General features: G+C 46.8%; 1 protein-coding gene across 3 annotated transcripts in view; it reads left to right on the top strand.

The window, feature by feature from the left end:
- The window catches only part of AFAP1 (actin filament associated protein 1), a 149,935-nt gene that overhangs the window by 9,543 nt on the left and 118,420 nt on the right, over positions 1–21,972 (top strand). For 2 of the 3 annotated variants that reach the window (XM_082391440.1, XM_082391442.1), the window contains exon 1: positions 8,424–8,481. The exons of the other annotated variant lie outside the window; for it this stretch is intronic. In XM_082391440.1, the coding sequence (XP_082247566.1) occupies positions 8,469–8,481 (13 nt within the window). In that variant the 5' untranslated portion in view covers positions 8,424–8,468. Of the gene's footprint in view, positions 1–8,423; positions 8,482–21,972 lie in introns of those variants that run through there. 3 annotated transcript variants of the gene reach the window in all.

Genomic DNA, 21,972 nt, shown 5'->3' with positions numbered 1-21,972 from the left:
CGGTGGAAGCGTGGAGTCCTAACCACTGGACCGCCGGGGAGTTCCCTAGAGGATAGCTTTTGTATGTCCTCAAACACCTCCATTGAGAACACCTCTTTTCCATCCATGCCCACGCTGCAGCTGACTTTGCCTTCTGTTTTGTGTACTTAAGATCGTCCACCCAGTATTCTGTGAGGAGCTGCCATCAGTGAATTCAGGATTTGGAAATCCAGTTTCCTTTTACCTGACCCAGTGTCCATGGTCTATGCAGCGTCTCTGGGGGCAGTAGCATTGAGAAGGCTCCTTTTTGTGGGTTGTACTTTCATCATAAGTTTATCAAGAAAAGGAAAAAGGGGCTTCCCTGGTGGCGCAGTGGTTGAGAATCTGCCTGCCAATGCAGGGGACACGGGTTCGAGCCCTGGTCTGGGAAGATCCCACATGCTGCAGAGCACCTGGGCCCGTGAGCCACAGCTACTGAGCCTGCACGTCTGGAGCCTGTGCTCCGCAACAAGAGAGGCCGCGATAGTGAGAGGCCCGCGCACCGCAATGAAGAGTGGCCCCTGCTTGCCGCAACTAGAGGAAGTCCTCGCATAGAAATGAAGACCCAACACAGCTAAAAATAAATAAATAAATAAATTTATTTAAAAAAAAAAAAAAGGAAAAAGAAGTAGTAAAAATGATGGATTCTTGCTCCGGACGTTAGATAGTGGTGTGACAAATGAGGGGTTTTTTTTGGCCGTGATGCACGGCTTGTGGGATCTTAGTTCCCCGACCAGGGATCGAACCCGGGCCCTTGGCAGTGAAAGTGAGGAATCCTAACCACTGGACCGCCAGGGAATTCCCAAACGAGGGGTATTTTTTGCCATGGTAGGTGGAGCTAGGTTTGGGGACTGTCATCTAGTCTGGACCTTTCTGTCAGAAGGAGTTTACAGAAATGGCTTGTTGGGAGCGGGACACGGTGCCTCCTAGGTGGGTATTTGGTGAAGAGGTTTGTGGCGGATGTCACAAGAAAGGAGAATACCTCTGAAAACTGTTTTGGAGCCATACTTTTTGAATGACTTTTGAAACCTGTACAGGGTTTTCCCAGACATTGACAGCATGTGATTCTGAGTTACTTTAACTGTGAGAGTCAGGATGGCTCTTGAGGATGTGAGGCATGATGCTTTCTTTTTAAATTCCCTCTTCCCATGAATACAGATTTGTGTGTTGGGAGGTCCTAAGTTACGTGAGATTTTTCTCTCCAGATGGGTTGATTGTTTGAGTCTTCCTGTGCTTGAAGTGTGACCCTCTGTCTTAGTTTGTTCAGGTTGCCATAACAGAATGCCATAGACTGGGAGGCTCATAAAGAACAGAAATTGGTTTCTCACAGTTCTAGAGGCTGGAAGTCCGAGATCGAGGTGCTGGCAGGTTCCCTGTCTGGTGAGAACCTGGTTCAAGACAGCATATTCTTGCTGTGTCCTCGCCTGGTGGAAGGGACGAGGATGCTGACCGGGGTCTCTTTTATAAGGGAACAAATCCCATACAGGGGGGCTCCACCCTTATGACCTATTCATTTCCCAGAGGCCCCCCTCCAAATACTGAGACACTGGAGATTACTGGAATTTTGAGGGGACACAGACATTCAGTCTGTAGGACCCTCTAAGAAGCTCAGATGTGCTGTGTCTTCACGATAAGGGAGACCAAATGGTTCAAGAAGGCTAATGTTAATAGCCTTTCGGAGTTTGTATCACCACCCCCATCGCTACTGGCACTGTTTGCTGAGCGCTTACTATGTCCTAGGCACCGTGCCAGACACTTTACATCTGTATCTCTTCTAGTCCGTCCAGCAACTTCGTGGGGTAGGTACTGTTCTCAATTTGCAGTTGCCAAAATGAGACGGAAGTCTCGTGGTGGCCAGGGTTAACAATACCGTATTGTGTATTTAAAAGTTCCTGAGAGAGTAGATCTTGAGTTCACATCACACACACACACACGCAAAAATTGTAACTACGTGCAGTGATGGACGCTAAGGAGACTTACTGTGATCCTTTCACAGTACACACGTGTCCAATCCTTATGTTGTCTGCCTGAAACTAATACAGTGTTGTTTGTCAGTTACATGGCGATGAAAACACTGAGGTGAAGAGACAGGGAGGAACTCGCTCAAGGTCACGTAGTAGGTGGGATCTGACTAGCGTGTGGCCCGGCCTCCTTCTTTGTTAGGGCTTTCCAGCCACTGACGCCAGGTGACCGCTGTGCCCGAGAGCTGTTACAGTGCAGCCTCTCAGAGCCGGCCAGACCTGTCGCTGTTCCTGCTGTTGACCTGCATGGCGCTCCTGGCGGTCCTGGTGGGCCTTCGGTGTCTGTGCCCCTGCATCCCTTCTCTTCCCCACTCAGTGGTTCAGAGGGTGTGCGTGCAGGGGTCCCCGCCCCGGCAGCTGCACACAGTGGGGGGCCATGTGTACGGGACTGACCGTAGAGGCCGTGACAGAAGCTGTCGGGGGTGGGGGGGGGGTGCGCAGGACGCTGGGGTTTCGGAGAGGGGGGTGGGGAGGCACCTGCGAGGGGGCGGTTCTGAGGGGGACCGTGCAGGGGGCGTTGGGTTTCCACGGTGGAACTGAGGCTCCGAGGCTTTCTCAGCTCTGAAGATTCCAGCCGCTTAGTCTCACTCCGACGCCTTTTCCTGAATTCTCTATTTCTCAGCGCAGAAAAGGGTGTCATCTCTGTGCCGTTAATTTCTGCGAGTCCTGCGTTTAGTTTTGGACGTTCAGCAGATTGGGGCAGCCTGGGCTGTGAGAGAGAAGCCTGCATCTCCCGCCAGCGGGCCTCCCGTCAGGCGCGGCGCGGAGGAGTGTCACCAGACGGGGGCCCCGAGCCTCCAGCTGCGCAAAGACGGCTGCCACCAGCGCCCAGAGACGTTTCACCTGAAAAGACAAGACCCAGAATAGTTAGTGTGTCCCCCGAATGGGATAACCTCCCGGAACGGAAGGGTTTCTACTGATTCCCACCCTGCCTCCTTCCCGAGACTGGACCATCCTTCATACCACAGCAGGAGGCATTTCTGGCCATCTGTCGGCATCCATTGGGCCTTAGGCAGGGCGGCCAGCATCACAGGCCCTGTCGGACCGGGGCTGGCATTCCGACTCTGCCACCCACTCATCAACAGTGTGGAATCTTGGGCTGCCCTTAACCTTCCATGAGCCGCGTCCATAGGAGGGCAGTGCAGTACCTGTCGCCAGAGGAAGAGGCCAGGATGGCCGGGCTTCCTCTCTGAGGGGAGCGGTGGACGTTGGGGGGGGCGTCCGGTGAGCACTGAGTGGAACGAGGCTGACTGGCCCTGCTGATAGTAGTTACAGCCTTTCCTCGTGAGGAGATGATGAGGGGTCCTCCTGGCCGGGCCACCGTGATGTAGGAGCCAGTGAAAGAGCCTAGAAGAAGCTGACTTCGGGTAGAGCCTGGGGAGGGTTTGTTACTATAAATAGGTGAAGGTTGGGCTCTTCACTAGCAGCCAGACGCCTGCTTTATCTCGGGACTCCCTGAGTCGTGCACAGCAGAGCCGGGGGATTGTGTCACAGTGGGACTGGTGGCAATTTCAATTCAGCTAAAGCTGCCGGTCGAAAAATGCATCGATATGATGTGAGAAAGCTTGGACTGCAAAGCAGAGCTGAGTCCAAGTTCTGGGTCCGTAACTTGAACTGTGACTTCGTAGGTAAAGGGAGGTCCAGAGAACCCAAACGTTTTGTATTATGACAGTAAGAAAGGGCTCGGAGCGTCTGCATTGGTTGTGTACCAGTTCATTTAAATGACCTCAAAGCATTTACACTGGAACAAGACTTGATTTCTCTCATTTCCATTACTTTACCTTCCTGGAACAATCTCATTATGATTCGAAGATTTTTGGGCGTCAGAATCACATGGTCCAGCTACCTGTCTTGGAGCAAATTTAGGCACACACACATTTGTTTAAATATTTCGTGTGATATAGGCATAGACACATAGAGTAAAATGCTGAAGTTTGCACCCCTCCTCTAGGGTAACCACTGTTACTAGTGAAGCTTGTATTCCACACGTTTTTTGTGCATTATAAATATAATGGGAGTATACATATATATTTAATAATATCTACCGTTTATTCAGTATTCAGGACGTGTCTATGGAGCTCCCTCTCCATGCCAACTCATTTTATTTTTAGAGCAGCCCTTTTTTTAAAAAATTTTTATTTATTTATTTTATTTTTGGCTGCATTGGGTCTTTGTTGCTGCACACGGGCTTTCTCTAGTTGCGGCGAGCGGGGGCTACTCTTCTTTACGGTGCGTGGGCTTCTCATTGCGGTGGCTTCTCTTGTTGCGGAGCATGGGCTCTAGGCACGTGGGCTTCAGTAGTTGTGGCACGCGGGCTCAGTAGTTGTGGCTCGTGGGCTCTAGAGCGCAGGCTCAGTAGTTGTGGCGCACGGGCTCAGTAGTTGTGGCTTGCGGGCTCTAGAGCGCAGGCTCAGTAGTTGTGGCGCATGGGTTTAGCTGCTCCACGGCATGTGGGATCTTCCCGGACCAGGGCTCGAACCCGTGTCCCCTGCATTGGCAGGCAGATTCTTAACCACTGCACCACCAGGGAAGTCCGTAGAGCAGCCCTATTACTGTGACTGTTTTACAGTGAGGAAACTGAGGCACAGAGAGGTTGGGGGCCTTGCCCAACATCACACAGCCAGGAAGTGTTGGAGTTGGGGTGTGAACCCAGGCAGCCTGGCCCCAGAGCTCTGAGCGATCATTCTGGATTGCCCATGGAAACCTCACGCTCGCAAACCTTGCCTCCAGCGAGAGTCCACGTGATATTTGTCAAAGTGGTGTGTCTACCTGAGGTTTCTTTACCTCTTTAAGCCTGAACCTAAATCTTGGAATTGTTCTAAACCCTGGCTGGGACCCCTTGAAGACTGAACAGAGGTACTCTTCAGGTTAGTCTAGCTGGTTGGAAGGTGGAGGGAGAAGGGGTAATATTGCCAGAGAAAAAGGCCAAGGTGGCTGGGCTCACTCCTCTGACGAAGAGGCCCTGGAGCAGCCTCATGACCTGGACCACTTGGACGGAAGAAGAAGAAGGAGACCTTTACCCGTGATGGGTGACCTTGACTGCACGAACAACCTGTGTGCTGGTCCTCTTCCTGGAGCAGATGATACGAGGTGCCAATAAACCCAACTTCTGAGCCTGCCAGGGCAGGGCAGGTATTTGTCCAGCCCCCTGTGAACATAAGTAATGTTCTCACATTCTCACAGCCAGCCCAGTGTTCCAGAACTGCTTTCTTTTTTTCTTTGGACAAAAGTTCAGTTTGTCTCATAGGTCCCTTTCTGCTTATAACAGTGTCACAGATTAAAGTTTTGTTTTTGGTTCTGAAGTGGATTTAGAGTTAATAAAGTCTGTTAAAAATACAACTATGGGGTAGTGTAGAAAAATCACTTCCTTATTATGGATCATATAATGTGAGTTAGAAGTGACCCATACCCAGTTGAACACTGGAAACAAATCTTGTCTTTTGGTAGCACTGTGGATACCCCTGCGACTCGTGTGAATAAAAGGTACCCAGGTGCGGGGGTCACCAGTCTTCTCTTGGGGCGTCTTGTGTTCCTCCTTGCGGGGGAAGGTGGGCCGGGAGGAGGGGGCCCACACCTGCTGAGCACCCAGTACTTGTCAGCTACCTCACATAAGTGTCCCATTTGATACAATCTTAGAGGTGAATATTTCTATTGAAGATGAAGACGGAGGCTTAGAGATGTTAAGAAAGTTGCTCAAGGTCACATAATTATAAGTGGAAAAATGAAATCCTTGATGAACTCAGGGGTTTGACCTCAAAGCCCTTGATCTTTCCTTAACACTTGGTTACTTCCCTGGACGGCGGGGGAGTGACTGAAAGCTCAAGGAAGTGAGGTTTTGTGGAAAGAGGGCCTGGAGAGGGAAGTCTCTCTAGACTTGGGATCTGCCTCACTGGGCTTCTAAGTTAGGGACTGACCATCTGGAGGGAAGCCCCTGGTTTAAGACTTTTCTTTGTGGAAATAGACAAAGAGCAACCACATGGGAAAGGCAAAAGCTATTTATTCAGAGCTGGCTTGTAGCAAGGGAGTCGGCCACAATCACTTGTGCCTGGCAGAGACCCAGAGGCAGGCAGAGGCGTGGGCGAACTTCCCAGTGGAGAAAAGGGAGCTCAGGGTGCCTGATGGGGCTGGAGGCCTGGGGGGCTGGGGGGTGTCTAGAAGGGGGGGGCATTCCTTGTGACTGGTCAGGGAGCAGGTGGGACCTTCTGGGGTTGGTCCTGAGTTGGAAGCAGGACAACAGTTATGGAGGCCGTCGGTATTGATTGAGTCCTGGCCGATTTTCACAGGGGTGGCTGTTTGGCTTCCTGGCTTGTCACTAGAGACAGCAGTCTGCCCTCCTGCAGGTCTGACTCCCAGCAGGCTGGCTTCCGGGGCTGGCGGCTGTGGGCCGAGGGTCAGATCTCTGCTTTTATGTGGTCTGGCCATTGTCATTGTATATTGTCTTTCATCTTTCTCTTGTTGGTAAAAATATTAAAAATTAGATGTGTTAGGAGTTGTTTGGATGTCACGCCTTCTGGAAGAAGTTCTTCACACTCACATTCAGAGTGACTCTAAACTGTTAGGCTTGATCCTATTTTAAAGACTAGAGAACTGAAGCTAAGAGAGATTAAGCAGAACCCACAGTAGATGGTTAAGCTCAGACCTGAACTTGGTCTTCTAATTTCAAGTTTTGTTTTCTTTGGAGGCAAGCTGGTATGAAATATATATTGCTTTTGACAAGATAATACCTAGGCTCTATTTAGTCCTTCTCCTAGATTATAAGCCGTTTTTGGGGTGGGGATTTTTTGATTTAGAGAATTTTTTATTGAGAGTCTAGGACAGTCCTGAAAAGGCAATGCAGATCATAAAATAATGTAGATTTTTCTGCTTTTTACTCTCAAAACATATCTAAATTGTCTTTTGATGTTGCAAACCTTCTGCTATAAAGATACATTCTAAGGGAGAAGTCCAGGCCACTTGTCTTTTAAGGATTGCAATTTTCTTGGTAAGAGAAAGGGAACTTTGTTAGTAACGCTTTTAATTTGGGAAGGTCTTCTGTGTTCAGTGAACTGTATTTTACATATGAGTTAGAAGATTGTCTTGAGACACAAATATAGTTTAGCAATGAAGTTCACTCCCTTGATAATTAAATTAGCTTTCCTTCTTTCCTTTGTCCATTATAGTGATAGCATAAAATCTGCTTCTAAAGCCACTGGGTTTTGCTGTTATCCAGAGAAGGGTGACCCCCAAATATGGAGCATTGAATACCAAATGATAAATTTGGTCCAAAAAGATTGTGCATGGTTATTTTGACATTGTCAAACTTCCCACATGTATGAACTGAATAATCTAATTCATATATGAATTGATTGTGTGTGTATATGACTATAAACATATATTTATTTATTTATGATGTAGGAATCAAATAACACTGTGTAAATAGCCTTTCTTACAAATTCCAGGTAGCCCTCTTATTCCAAAAATGGGGAAATTTTGCATTCATCCTTAAAGTGTACACGCGCTTATCTGATAGCTCTGTATTTTAACAATGATGTTACTAGTGTCATGGGTCTATTTAGCATCTTTCCTACTCAGGTGGGGTTTCTTTGTTTGGTTTTTGTTTTGGTTATTGAGCTCGTGATAACCTGTGTGAATTCCCTTCCCCATCTTGGCCACATTCTCTTTGTGATGGGTCATCTTTCTGTCTCATTGGACTTTACTGTTTTTCTAACAGTGTGAGTTCAGGGCTCTGGGCCGAGCAGTTTCGTGAGAAATCATCCTCATTGTCTGTAGTGGTGCATGTTTTCAAGGCAGAAGAAACAGCAGCAGTTCTTACGGGGCTGTCTATCAACCTGGGAGTCCCGAGACCTGGCCTTGACCTGCTTCCAGCAGGTAACTAGTTGAGTTACCAAAAAAAGCCAGGTCCATTCCCTGGTCTGTGTCTCTGTAAGTAGAATGGCAGATGGTGTGTTTCCTAAGGTGCCTTCCAGCGTGGTCAGCCGCTGACCTGTTCTCTGCACCATGCCAAGTACAGTGGAAACAACAAGGAAACGCCAGGCGCATTTGTAACCACTAGGGCTGCAATCTAGTTTCAGACACAGGACGGAAGCTGACAGAGCTGGGCAGGGGTACAGACCGAAGGCATTTGGAAGGGCGGTTCCAGATCCCTCAGGGTGCTTGATGTGATCTGAGGAAGACACACGCAAAAAGGCACGAGGTTGCTGAGAAAAATCTCAGTGTCCGTGTCCCGGATTATCTCACCAGCGGGAAGGTGGAGGATGGTGCCCTGAGTTTGCAGAAAGATGTGCTGTGGTTCACAGGGGCTTGCCCAGCCTGGACTCGACACTTAGGTTCATTCAGTTTTGTCCTCTGTTTCCACCTTCCTGATGCACCCCCTTGTTTCTCCAGAAAATTTGCAGTGAATTTTTTGGAAAAACTTTATAGAAGGAATAGATGCTCACTGAAGGTAATTAAAATAGTACGTAAGATGAAGAGCAAAGGTAAATCTTTCTTTTCTTGCTGTCTTTGGGGTGACCGCTTTTTTTTTTTTCTTTTGGCTGCGTTGAGTCTTCGTTGCTGCGCGCGGGCTTTCTCTACTTGTGGCGAGCGGGGGCTACTCCTCGTGGTGTGCGGGCCTCTCATTACGGTGGCTTCTCTTGTTGCTGAGCACAGGCTCTAGGCGTGCGGGCTTCAGTAGATGCAGCACGCGGGCTCAGTAGTTGCAGCATGTGGGCCCTAGAGTGCGTGGGCTTCAGTAGTTGTGGTGCACGGGGTCAGTAGTTGTGGCACGTGGGCTCAGTAGTTGTGGCTCGCGGGCTCTAGAGCACAGGCTCAGTAGTTGAGACACACGGGCTTAGTTGCTCCGCGGCATGTGGGATCTTCCTGGACCAGGGATCGAACCTGTGTCCCCTGCATTGGTAGGTGGATTCTTAACCACTGCGCCACCAGGGAAGTCCCAGGGTGACCACTATTTAACAACTGCTGTATTTCCTTTCCGATCTTTTCCAGTATACATGCAAATATATATGTACATTTTGGGGATATTTTTAAAAAACAAAATAGTATTTGATATATGCTGTTCCACAGCTCTACCCCAGCAGTGCACAGGGACAGCCTTTCGTGACGATATATTTGGATATGATATACTCCTTTTGCCCTTGGAGAGCCAGGTACTAATAGCTCATGACAGCTGGCGTTGACTGTGCATTTGCCGTGTGCCAGGTCCTGTTTGCTAAGCTCGCCACACGAATTAGGTCTTATGATTTTTCCCAACCACCCTGTGGATGAACACTGTTATTATTAAACATTTTACTTGATAAAACTGTAGTAGAGAGCAGCTAAGCTGCTTGCTCAAGCTCGTGGCATTATTTCCAAGAGAGACAACACATTTTTTAAAAGTCTTGTTAAATTGAAGTAATTTACATTTGCTCATTTCAGGAAGTATTTATTGAGTGCATCCTGTGTGTTGGGTGCTGTCCTGGAAGCTTTTCCTGAAAGCACATTTGGGATGGGGTAAAGGGGAGACCGGTCCACAGGCACGGGGCCCCACTCATGCAAGGAGGGAGGGGCCCTGTGGGAAGCAGAGGGCACAGGGAGGGGGTCTCTGGACACTGCTTGCGACGTCGATGTTTGCGCCAGTCTGGCCCAAGGCCCAGTTCTTGTACAGACGCTTCCAGAGAGACCTGATTTTGATTTCGATCATGGCTCACCTGAGACTGAGTGACCGTTGATTTAAAACTGCCCGAGTCACAGCCTCAAAATTTAGTGCTGGTGCCCCTCTAGCTGGCCTGCTGTCACCCCCCGACTCCTATGGAAGGGGAGCCACCCAGGGACTGGAGTGATGTGCCTGCCAGCAGCTAGGTGGGTGTCTCCCGGTAAGTGGATTTGATGCTGTTTGGATGGATCAGACCTTCCTGCTCTTTCCCACCTGGAAGAAAACTTTTCACTTGTCTTTGGGTTTTGCTGCGGGGCTGCAGGGTTAGAGCAGGGCCTGGCAGTTTGCTGGTTGATACACATGTTCTGCGAGCGCAAAAATCACAGAGCTTTGGGAAATGTGGACAGAAGTAGCACTCAGGGCAGTGGGGTCACGGGTTATAAATGTTTCTGTAGCAACGGCATCAGACTTGCACACAATGGCATGGGTTTCTGCTATATGCTTTCCCTGCTATTTTGGCGAGTTTGATTTGGGTGTCTCCCGTACAGAAGCCGTGACATCAGCTTCTGCCATCAAGTATTTATAGCAGTTGGCCAGTTGACGTGGGTCACTTTTTGGGCTGTGATTTCTGTAAGGAAGTGGTAGCTCTCCTGTCCAAAGCATGCTGCCCGTTTCAAGGTGTTCCCGATTTCTGAGCACCTTGGGAGATGGTGCTCTGGATAGAGGAAGTACCCCTCCCCATGTGGTGGTCTCTGATGACTGTACAAGTCAACAAGGCCTGTAATGAGTGTCGTCCTGGCATTTGCGAGGTGCCAGACCTCTGTCCTTCCTGTGCCTCCTCTTCCTTCTCCTCCTTCTCCCTGTTTTCTTTCTTTCTTTCTTTCTTTCTTAAAAACATTTCTTATGAAAAATTGAGCAAGTATTTTGGTTTCCTTCATTTGCTGTTCTTTGCTAATTGCATGAAGAGTGAGCCTGGGACAGTGAAAAAGTTTTTACTTCCCTTCAATGATGATAATAGCTACTCTTTTTAATTTTTTTTTAAATTTTATTTATTTATTTATGGCTGTGTTGGGTCTTCGTTTCTGTGCGAGGGCCTTCTCCAGTTGCGGCGAGCAGGGGCCACTCTTCATCGCGGTGCGCAGGCCTCTCACTATCGCGGCCTCTCTTGTTGCGGAGCACAGGCTCCAGACGCGCAAGCTCAGTAGTTGTGGCTCACGGGCCCAGCCGCTCCGCGGCATGTGGGATCTTCCCAGACCAGAGCTCGAACCCGTGTCCCCTGCATTGGCAGGCAGATTCTCAACCACTGTGCCACCAGGGAATCCCGATAATAGCTACTCTTAACTGAGAGGCTGACCGTGTACCAGGCATTGAGGAGTGGCTTTCAATCTTCACACTCAACCAGCTGGGATAGGTTGTGTTTCCCCCCAGTTACTGAGGCGGGTGTTCAGCTCAGAGTGCTTGAGGGGCCCTCCCAAAGTCACACAGCTAGAAAGTGGCAAAGTCGAACTAAACACAGATTGTCTGCGTCAGACAGATGGTCTGATTCCAAAATGGGCTCTTAAATCCTGGGGCCAAGGAGCTGAACTTGGATTGGAATTGCTATGATGTAGAGGGCCTTTTTGTATCTTTGTTATTGACCCTAGACATTTCCTTGAACTAAACTTTCCTGCCTTCAATAAATACGAAGTATTTGAAAGTTTAAATTTCAGCCCTGAATTTTGCAATATAGAGAAATAACACTTTAAGTTTGCTTTGGATATAAATATTTATTTTCCAGTCACAGGGCTTTACAATGATGACCTTTCCCCCCACAATTAATGGGAAATAAAACTCTAATTAATAGACACACATACTAATCATTTTAATTATTATACATTTTTAGCTGTTGTTCAGGCTTTGCTTGTGGTACTCATGTCAACAGGATCTGATATCATAGGTAGAAATCAGAATATTTAGGAAAAAATACTTAGAGTTATATTTTTCAAACTTTCAAACTAGACATTTTACATTGTTCAGTATACAATTAGAATTAAAGCTTCACAAAACAATACTTACCTGTAATATGGATGACACACTAGCATATTTTTAATTTCATTAAAAAAATGGAGCTCATTGCCTGGAGCAATTGGACATCCACAGACCAAAAAAACAAAACAAAACAAAACAAAACCTTGACCTAAACATCACACCTTATATACAAAAATTAACTCAAAATGGATCACAGACTTAAATGTAAAACTATAAAGCTCTGAGGAAACAAAAACATAGAAACTCTTTGAGATTTAGAGCTAGGCAAAGAATTCTTCCTTGGACTCGACACAGAAAACACAGCCCATAAAAGGAAAAACTGATAAGTTGGTTGTATTGTAGAGCACAGAGAATATAGCCAATATTTTGTGATAACTTTAAATGGAGTATGATCTATAAAACATTGAATCACTATGTTGTACACCTGAAACGAATTTAATATTGTAAATCAACTATACTTTAATAAAAATAAATAAATCAAACATCTGAGTTATCTGTGCAGAGGGAAAAGAAAAGACTGTGTTAAGAGGATGTAAAGACAAGCTACAGACCAGGAGAAAATATTTACAAACCACATGTGATAAAGGACTAGTATTTAGAATATATATTAAAAAAACCTTGAAATTCAACAGTAAAATAAACAATCTAATTAGCAAATGAGTAAAAGACATGGAGACATTTCATCAAAGAGGATGTACAGATGAGAAGTATGCACATGAAAATATTTTCAACATCATTAGCCATCAGGGAAGTGCAAATTAAGACCACAGTGAGGTATCACTACCCACCTACAGGAATGGCTAAAATAAAAAATAGTGACACCACCAAATGCTGGTGAGGATTCAGAGAAACTGGATCATACATGGCTGATGGGAACATAAAGTGGTGCAGTCACCCTGGAAAACAGTTTGGGAGTTTCTTAAAAAAAACTAAACATGCGGGATAGGGAGTTTGGGATTGACATGTACGCACTGCTATATTTAAAATGGATAACCAACAAGGACCTACTGTATAGCACAGGGCACTCTGCTAAATATTATGTAACAACCTAAATGGGAAAAGAATTTGAAAAAGAATAGATACATGTGTATGTGTAACTGAATCACTTTGCTGTACACCTGAAACTAACACAATATTGTTAATCAACTATGCTCTAATATAAAATGAAAAGTTAAAAAACAAACAAACAAACAAAAAACTAAACACGCAACTACCATAGGACTCAGTAATTACAATCCGGGACAAATTTATCCAGAGAAACGAAGACTAATGTTCGCACAGAAACCTGAACGTGAATGTTCATAGCAGCTTTATTCATAATACCCAGAACCTAGAGACAACCCAGATGTTTTCAGGGGCTGAGTGGGTTTATCCCTGAAGGGCTGTGGTACATCCACTCACATGGAACACTATGCAATAAAAAGGAACATATTAATACACACAATAACCTGGATGAATCTCCAGGAATTATACTGAGTGAAAAAGAAAGCCAATTCCCAAAGTTTAAATAAGTATAGGAATCCATTTATATATAGCATCCTTGAAATGACAAAATTGTAGAAATGGTGAACAGATTAGTGGGCCAGTGGTTAAGAAGGGGGGAGGAGGTGGGTGGGGAGTGGGAGTGACTATAAAAGGGCAACTGAGGAATCCTTGTGGTGCTGGAAATGGTCTGTAATTTGACTCTTCTGATGCCAGCATCCTGGTGTGAGATTGTACTATGGTTTTGCAAGATGTTACTACTGGGATAAATTGGGCAAAGAGTATGTGGGATTACATGTATATGTATAAGTGAATCACTTTGCTATACACCTGAAACTAACACAACATTCTAAATCAACTGTAGTCCAACATAAAATAAAAATTAAAAAGAAGAGTGTATGGGATTTCTTCTTCTTTCTTATAACTGCATGTAAATCTACAATTATTTCAAAATAAAAAGTTTAATTATTAAAAACATGCTGGCTGCTGAGCATTCAACTGATTTCATTATTTACCGGAAAACTCTTCTAGAGGAATTTAAATAAGAACTTTTGGCTTTTTGAAAATCATTGAGATTCTTCTGAGATTTTATTTGCGCATTATAAAGAAATCAAACAATGCAGAAAAGTACACACGTGAATGTTTTAAAAATCACTCCAAACCCACCCTTCAGAAGTTACCATAAATTTGAAAAGTATACTATTTCCTTCACCACACATTTAATTTGCTTTCCTTCTGAAGGCTGTCATGGCAGTGATTACTCTCATTTTGACATTAAGAAATCAAGGCTTGGAGGATTTAGATGACTTGATCAAGGGCAAACGCTGAGTTAGTGGCCAGGAGCAGAGCTGGTTCCTCTGCGTTAAGACCCTTCCCAGTATCTTGTCTCGGGCCAGCCCTGCCCCATCCTCTCCTTGTCCCTGGGAACGGTGATTCTCCAAGGGCGGGGCTCCGGCCCACGCACCTCTGTCACTTGGGAGCTTGTTACCAATGCCCCCACCTGTGGAATCAGAATTTTTGTTTTGATAAGGCCTCTGAGTGGTTCTGAGGATACTCTGAAGGGTATCGCCTTGATGATGTTTGAACAGCAGACTGGTGCACGTTAAAAAACAGAAAACGTGGGCTTCCCTGGTGGCGCAGTGGTTGAGAATCCGCCTGCCAGTGCAGGGGACACGGGTTCGAGCCCTGGTCTGGGAAGATCCCACATGCCGCGGAGCGACTGGGCCCGTGAGCCACAACTACTGAGCCTGCGCGTCTGGAGCCTGTGCTCCGCAACAAGAGAGGCCGCGATAAGTGAGAGGCCCGCGCACCGCGATGAAGAATGGCCCCTGCTTGCCACAACTAGAGAAAGCCCTCGCACAGAGACGAAGACCCAACACAGCCAAAAATAAATAAATAAATAAATAAAAATTAAAAAACAAAACAAAACGTGAATGAACTTTTGCCACCGCTTCTGCTGCTCCTTCGCTTCACGCACTTCTGTTGTGATTCGTGGATTGTCCGGTCATTTGTGTCTCTGGTTCGGTTCTGAGCTCCAGGTTGTGGAACAGCTTCTGCGGGGGCGTCCAGCTCATCCAGGCACTCAGACAGCTGTTGACTAGGTAAAGGAGCCGGTGAACTTGACATGTTGATGATTGCTCAGTTTCTGTCCCAGCCTCCAGCATCTGGAGACTAGCCACCTAATGGCGGTTGCCACCGAGTTCCTTTACGTGCCTTCCTTCCCTTCCCCAATTTTAAGTGTCCAGTCTGATCTGTGCTGGACTTGGGAAATCAAAAATGATCGCATGTGTCCCTCACCTGGAGTTGCTCCTGCATCTCAAATCCAACCTATCCACATCATTCTTCCAGACCTGCTTCTCCTGCCTGGTTTGTTTTTACTCAGTTTATGGCATCCTTACTCATCCGTCTTTCAGACTAGAAACCTCCATGTTCTTATTCCCCTTCTTTCACCTCTGGGTCTAATTGGACCTCACCGTACATTTCTTTCAACTGTATTTTTTTCCTCTATCTAGCCTCACTGTTATGGCCCTGGGCTAGAACCTCATCGTGTTGCATTTGTTGTAATAAACATTTAATTCCTTCTCTGCCTCATCAGAGAATACTTGCCACCCTGCGTTTCCACATCGCCACTAGAATGATCTTTTCCGAAATGCAAACGAGCTCGGCCTACGTAACCATCTCAGCAAGTGTATGCTTTTTGTTAGAAATTTTATTACCTATCTTTGGGCATCCCAAGGATTCTAGGGAGACAAACCTGCTCATTTCTAAGATCAGGTGAGAATCCCTGAGGGACCATGTGGAATGTCGGCAACAGTATGGGTTCTAGAATTGACACGTACGTGCTGCTGAATTGAAAATGGATAACCAACAGGGACCTACTGTAGAGCACAGGGAACTCTGCTTAATATTCTGTAACAACCTAATTGGGAAAAGCATTTGAAAAAGAATAGATACATGTGTAAGTATCAATGTAACTGAATCACTTTGCTGTACACACTGAAACCCCTTGTCCCGGTTCTCGTCCTCTTCGCTGGAAAAGTTACTTGATGTCTGTGAGTTTTGGTTTCATTCTCTTAAAATAGGCGTGTGATGAAACGTACCCTGCAGTCACACAGGGCTGCTGGGAGGAGCAGAGGAGATGCAGGGCGGAAATGTTTTGCAGCCTGTAAAGCGTTCAGTGCATGTGAGGGGCGGAGCGGCGTAAACAGCGTTTCTGGGATAATTGTATGAAACGCTTTAAAGCACGGTCGTAGGTCTGCCTGATGACACCCGTGGGTGCCTCCTATGACAGGGGGGGCCCAGCTCAGCTCAGAGTCTCTCCTGTTGCAGAGTCAGAGGTGCCCAAGAGGATGCCCCTCCCCCCGCCCTCAGCCTAGAAAAGACGAGGCTCTTTCCTGCCTATATTTGGTGGCATCAGCTCGGTGCTTTAGGGACGACGGGAATGAGCAGTGGATTGTGGAGAGGAGAGCTCACTGCCCACTAGCCAGTTAGCCTGCACCCCACGGTGATGGGGCGGGGCGGGGCGGGGAGAACGGGGAGGGGGAGTCGCTTCGTGGTAACTTGCCAAAGGCTTTCTGAACCCGTCTGCTCACAGAAGTGACCAGCATGAAAAGTAAAAGATCTGTTAGAGGCAGATGGACTGTATTAGTCCCGTACATTTATGGCTTTTGTGGCCTCAAAACAGCCCGTGACAGAGCTGCCAGGACTTGATAGCTTTCTGGGGAATGCTGGGTCAGCCAAGGGGCTGGGGAAGGGAGGGGAGACCGTCCATGCCCTGCTGCTCTGACCTGGCTGTGGTTACTGAAAAGAGACGCCTAAGTGGGATCTCTCAAGTACTTTTCTTAACCTCTTTAGGCTGCAGTAATTTTCATCGGTAACAGCAAAGGGCTTCTCTGACAATTAGATGAGATTAATGCAGTAATGTATGTGGAAGTTTAGGAGGCTTGCAGGAAGTGAGCTTGAATTAGGGGCAGTGAGGAGCATTTGGCACGTAGAAGGTGCTTCAGATATTTGAGGAATGAATGAATGAATGCATGAACGAATGTGCAAATGAATGATAATCCCTCAGCTGTTGGGGTGAGAGTCAGAGCATGTGTGTCCCGCTGTCCCAGGCTACGAAGTAGGATGGATGCTTAGTTCTCTGCTTTCCCATTGGACTTTTTAAGAATGGGAAAAGGTCCTTCCTTGAGTTATTTTTCTGGTCAGTGGCAGAAGCTCCTTTTTACCACTGTTAGACTCTGGAGCTTGAAGCAACACCTGTCTTTTTTTACACTTGACCCTCTCATTTAACTGTTGGTCACCCTGAGACCAGAGAGGAGGATGGACTTACCTAAGGTGACATTGCAAATTGGCCCCGGGGGCCAGGATTAGAGTCCCCAGCCCCTTGATTCCCAACAGCTCTGTTTTCTGTATTGCGCTGCTTTTCTGTTTCCACCCTTGACAAAACAGTAAATCTAAATTGTACTGTGCTCTCTCAGCGGGGAGGGTGCACTTTAAGTATGGCAGGTGGCCCAGACCTGAATTTTTCTTTCATGCTGTGTTCTCATGGCTCAGAGTTAATCCCTGGCTACTGACGGGGAAGATAAAGGAAGTTGTTTTGTATGTAAACTTATACAAGAGTATTTTTCCACCTGGGAGTTGATTTGGTTTGGACTGGAATAAATCTCTGGCACTGGTTTCTTTATCCTAAAAGCAGAGAGAACTGTAAACACTTTTTTAGGGGGTTGAGCCTGACTTGTCTTACTTGACCTGGGTTCCTAGTGCTTAGATTCTCAGTAAGTGTTGGTGAACCGGGCGGAAGTGTGCGAGTGTCAGGGCGGTGGATTGCGCCGCCTCTCCTGAAGTGGAGGGTGCACGCTCACTGCACACCTGTTGAAACAGAAGGGAGCCCGGGCGTCTGTAAGTTTTAAAAGAGCCCCAGGTGACTGTGGTAGACGGTGAGGGTTGAGAACCCCTGTCCAAGGTGAGTGGGAGTCCTAGGTAACACAAGTGTTTTCTGCTTTCATCAGCTTAGAAGGGTTTTGGGTGCTTTGGGATGATTAAAGAACATTGTGCAAATAGATGTGGAACTTACATAAACGCCATATCCTGCTACCATCTACCATGAATACGTTTACCAGTCCCTCAGTTTATTCTGATGTCTACGCATTCTACTTTCTCTGCACGGAATAACAATTTGACAGTTAGTTATGCAGGGCTACTACAAGTCTGGTTTGATTGGCATGGAAGGACCTGGGGTGAAGTGCTGTGTAGGTATTTGTTGCACTCCTGTCTGGTCCAGCTCTGTGCCCAGCAGCTGATAAATATTACCTCTAAGCAAGGGCTGTGGAGTCAGACTGCCTCGGTCTTGCTGACCAGCCGTGCAATTTGGGGAAAGTTGTTAAACTTTTCTGAACCTCACTTTCTTCCTCTATAAAATGGGAAAACAGGTGTCATTATCATCTCACAGGATGGTTCAGAGGTGTAAGTGCAAACATGGATATAAGTGCATAGCGTAGCGCCTGTACCTAGCACATAGTAAGTGCTCAGTAAAGTTGTCATGATTATGTCATCATCATAGTTTTTCTTTTTTTATTAGGTTTTTTTAATAGTTTAGTTTTTCAATGTACATATTCAAAGCTAATAAATTTGTCAAAGATAATTCATCCTTAGCCCTTGAGCCAAGGATTTCTCTAGTTTTAACTGGTAGGGTTAATTCACCACTTAAATACGGGCCTCTTTAGCACCTTGTTTCAAACGAGTGTAGCCAAGGGATTTCACAATTGGAACCTTGCGTCTGAAAGCTGATTTTAATCCGTGTGAGTGATCAGTCCTGGAGCTCCATTTGTTTCTTTGGTTTCTTCCTGGACACTCGTCTGCGGTGAGTTCTGGTACTGAAGGGGTGGTTTTATTGCGGCTTCATTAGTAACCTTAGGGAATATGACCTTATGCTGTAGGAAGCGCTGAGATGGTGTTATTTATGTGCCATCTGGGCAAAGTTATGTGCTTCCCATGGCTACCTGTGCTTTTTCTTCTTAGCTGTCTCTCATCAAGCTGATATTTTTTTCATCCGTTCCCCATTAGACTCGAAGTTTTATTTGAACCGGGACTCTGGTTGTTCTTGTCACCGCCAGGTCCTCCGTGCTTAGCAATGTCTCGCACATAGTAGGTGCTCACTAAATATTTAGCGAATGATAATCCAGCTGAAAACAGGATAAATCCACAAGTTAAGATTTAAGCTGTGTGGTATGAATCTGACATCAACCCAACTTAGTACATCAGTTTTGTTAATGCAAGTTGAAAATGTTTTAGTAGCTAACTTAGTTCAGTAGTCATTTACTGAGTGTCGTACAGGCCAGGCATTGGGGCTAGAAGGATGATATCTGATCCCTGCCCTCATGAACAAGCGGTCTGGTGAGGTGGATGGACACACAGCTGTGATATAAGATGGTACGGGGCACACTGTGTGCCCTTGGAGCAGAGGGTAGGGTTTGTGCTTTATGAACACGGGTGACAAGTCCAAACACAATGGAAGTCACTTGTTACATATTCATGCTTGTATATTTTACAGGAAGCACCTACCTTTAAGTAGGTGCTAAATAAACTCTCTGATGGCTTTAATATGGATTGCATGGCTTTTGGCTGGGTCTCGTTTTTCTTTCCTTCACTAGGAAAAAAAACACAGGGTAGCATTGCTGCAGGAGCTGTGGACCAGAGGCTAGGCGAGTAGCTTTTGGTTCCGGCTCTGTCACTAAACCAGACTATTTACTTCCGTTACCTGGGCACCAGGAGGGCTGGGCCATCTGATGTCGAAGCACCTTTGAGTTCTGACTCCGAGACTGATCCTTTCAATCCATCTTCCTCGGGAGTGGAGAAAGGACAGGGCAGTTTGGGAATTGTTCACCTGGGCTCCTGGGACTCTGCAGCCTAATTTTGGGCGAAGGTCGCCATCAGCGAGGTCAGGGAGAAGCATCCGCGAGCTGTCTACTTGGTGCTCAGCTGCGAGGGGTCCGCAGTGTCTTAACTTTCCTTGGCGTTAGTGGAAGCGGCGTTGAGGTCCAGGCGTTAGCGGATGCTGAACTCGTTGAAGCAGCACTCACGGAATCTCTGCCCTGAATATGTTTTCAGGATTCCGCCCAGCGTGATGTCTCTGGATTCAGCACAGGAAATTGAATATCATCATGTGACATTCGAATGCTCTTTTACCTTTGCTACAGGAATGTGCAAACACAGCTGTTGAGTCTAGCGGAGGCAGACCCCTTCTCTGCTCAGCCCTGCTCTACGTTTGGGTGACTTCAAGCCCACGGAGGAGATAAAACGTGATCTTGTATGTCAGCTTGCTTCTCTCTTGGAGACCTTGGGGGGAGTGACGCAGTGCCAGTCGCGGGCTGTTTGCACCCGAGCCCTAGACCCCGGCTGCATGTTACGTTGCTTTCGGTTGGGAGAAGGCGGGGGTGAGGGAGGGGAGGCTCTCGTCTTAACTCGATTTTACATGGTTGTTATTAATGGTAACCATGGTTTCTCACGTTTGTGTTTAGCTTCATAGTTCACTAGGAATTTTTAAATCCATTATCTCATTTTATCCTCTCAGCAGTTCTGTGAAAAAGGCAGGTCCACATTCATGCCTTCTGTTTTCCAGTGACTTTACTGTGACTTGCAGAAGTTGAGAGCCTTGATCAAGGTCGTGGGCTGAGTTGGCGGCCGAGCTGGGAGTAGATCTCGGACCTCTGGTGACCCCATTCCTTCCTTGCTGTCACACCAGTGCTCTGCACCCCGTAACGGCACACGTTCGGGTTAGTCTTCTGTGGGTCCCTTACATCTGGGGAGGGGTCTGGGAGGTTTCAGTTCAGTTCAGAGCCTTTCGATGTCCCGTCCTCTGTCTCCTTCCTCCCGATGCGTGGGCATCCCTGAAGGCTGCAGGCTGACCTTGTGTGTGGGGCTGTGTGAACCTTCTGAATGAGCTGTAGACGGGGGACCCCCTGTGCCCACCTCCACATGCCCGGCTTGGACTGACCTGAACATCACTCTCCTTACAGGAATGGGGTATGGTGTGTGCTACGTTCTTTTCTTTTTGATTCAAGCTAGTGAGGGCCAAAGTGGAAACCAAGGATGGCAGTTAGCGAGCTGCCTTAAAATCGTGATGTAGAATCTCGCGCTCCCCAGCGTGAGCTCCTCAGGGCTATGGCCGGGTCACGTTCCTCTGTGTCATTGCCGCAGTGCTACCTGGTGTCTGGGTCGCAATCAACGTGTGATCAGTGCTCGCTGTGCCTGAGTGGAAGGCCAGCAAAGGTAGTAAATCTGGAAAACGGCAAGTCAGTTAAAGGAATTTTTACTAAAGACATTTGCAAAAGAAATCTTTTTAGAAAAGTGGACCTGTTTCTCGGTTGGGATTTAATTTCAGCTCTGAAAAGCAGCTGTGTGCCCAGAGGGCTTTGGGGTTTCGCTTCGTGACACATGAACTTAATTCGATGTTGTATGACTGTGTTATCCTTTTGTGGCTTTACTGGACCTTCCTCCCAAATGGAGTAGATTTTTTCTATAAAATCACATTTCCTTTTTGAGAAGTCTAACAGTAATTTTATGGGATGATCTCCTGCTTCTTCAACCCGAACGATGACCTGCCAAGAACCAGATACACTGCTTTCGGCTCTGGGAATGGGGTCTGCTTTCCGCCTTCGCAGCCGAAGGGAGAGGGATGCTGTCAGAGCTGAAAAACAGGACACGTGTCTGCGTCCTGGTCCTTCCCCTTTGCTGTTCCATGTCTCTAAGCTGGCATCTCTTTCAGCTTTTAGGAGCTGAACGGGTGTGTGTACACAGGCTGTAGGGAGTAAGGTGTCCTGGTTTTCTCCCGCCCGGCTCTCTGACTTTGGGTAAGTCACATGGGGTCACCGAGTGACCTTCCCGTTCTGTCATGCTTTCCTCGAAGGGTTTTTGGAAGAGTCAGTGAGGTAATACGTGTGCAAGTGCTTTGTACTTTTTAAAAAACTGAAGTATCGTTGATTTACACAATTATATTAGTTTCAGATGTACAGTATAGTGATTCAGTATTTTTATAGATTACACTTCATTAAAAGTTATTGGAAGATAATGGCTCTAATTCCCTGTGCTATGTGTACTTTTAAATTTTGGAAAATTTCAAGCCTGTGTGTATTTTTGAAGCATATGTAATTGGCTGGGCTCTGGGCACTTGGATCTCAGGACGGTGCCACCTCCCTACTGGTAAGAGTGCCTCCTGGGCCTTAGCTGTTCTGCAGACAGACAGTATGGTTCGTGCCTCAACACCTGCTTTCCGTCTGGGAGTCTGGAGCTTGACAT

The sequence above is a fragment of the Balaenoptera borealis genome, assembly GCF_965194805.1.
Source record: "Balaenoptera borealis genome assembly, chromosome: 4".
NCBI classification, from domain to species: domain Eukaryota; kingdom Metazoa; phylum Chordata; class Mammalia; order Artiodactyla; family Balaenopteridae; genus Balaenoptera; species Balaenoptera borealis.
Note: the sequence above shows the minus strand (reverse complement) of the source record. Positions and strands in the feature narration are given on the sequence as shown.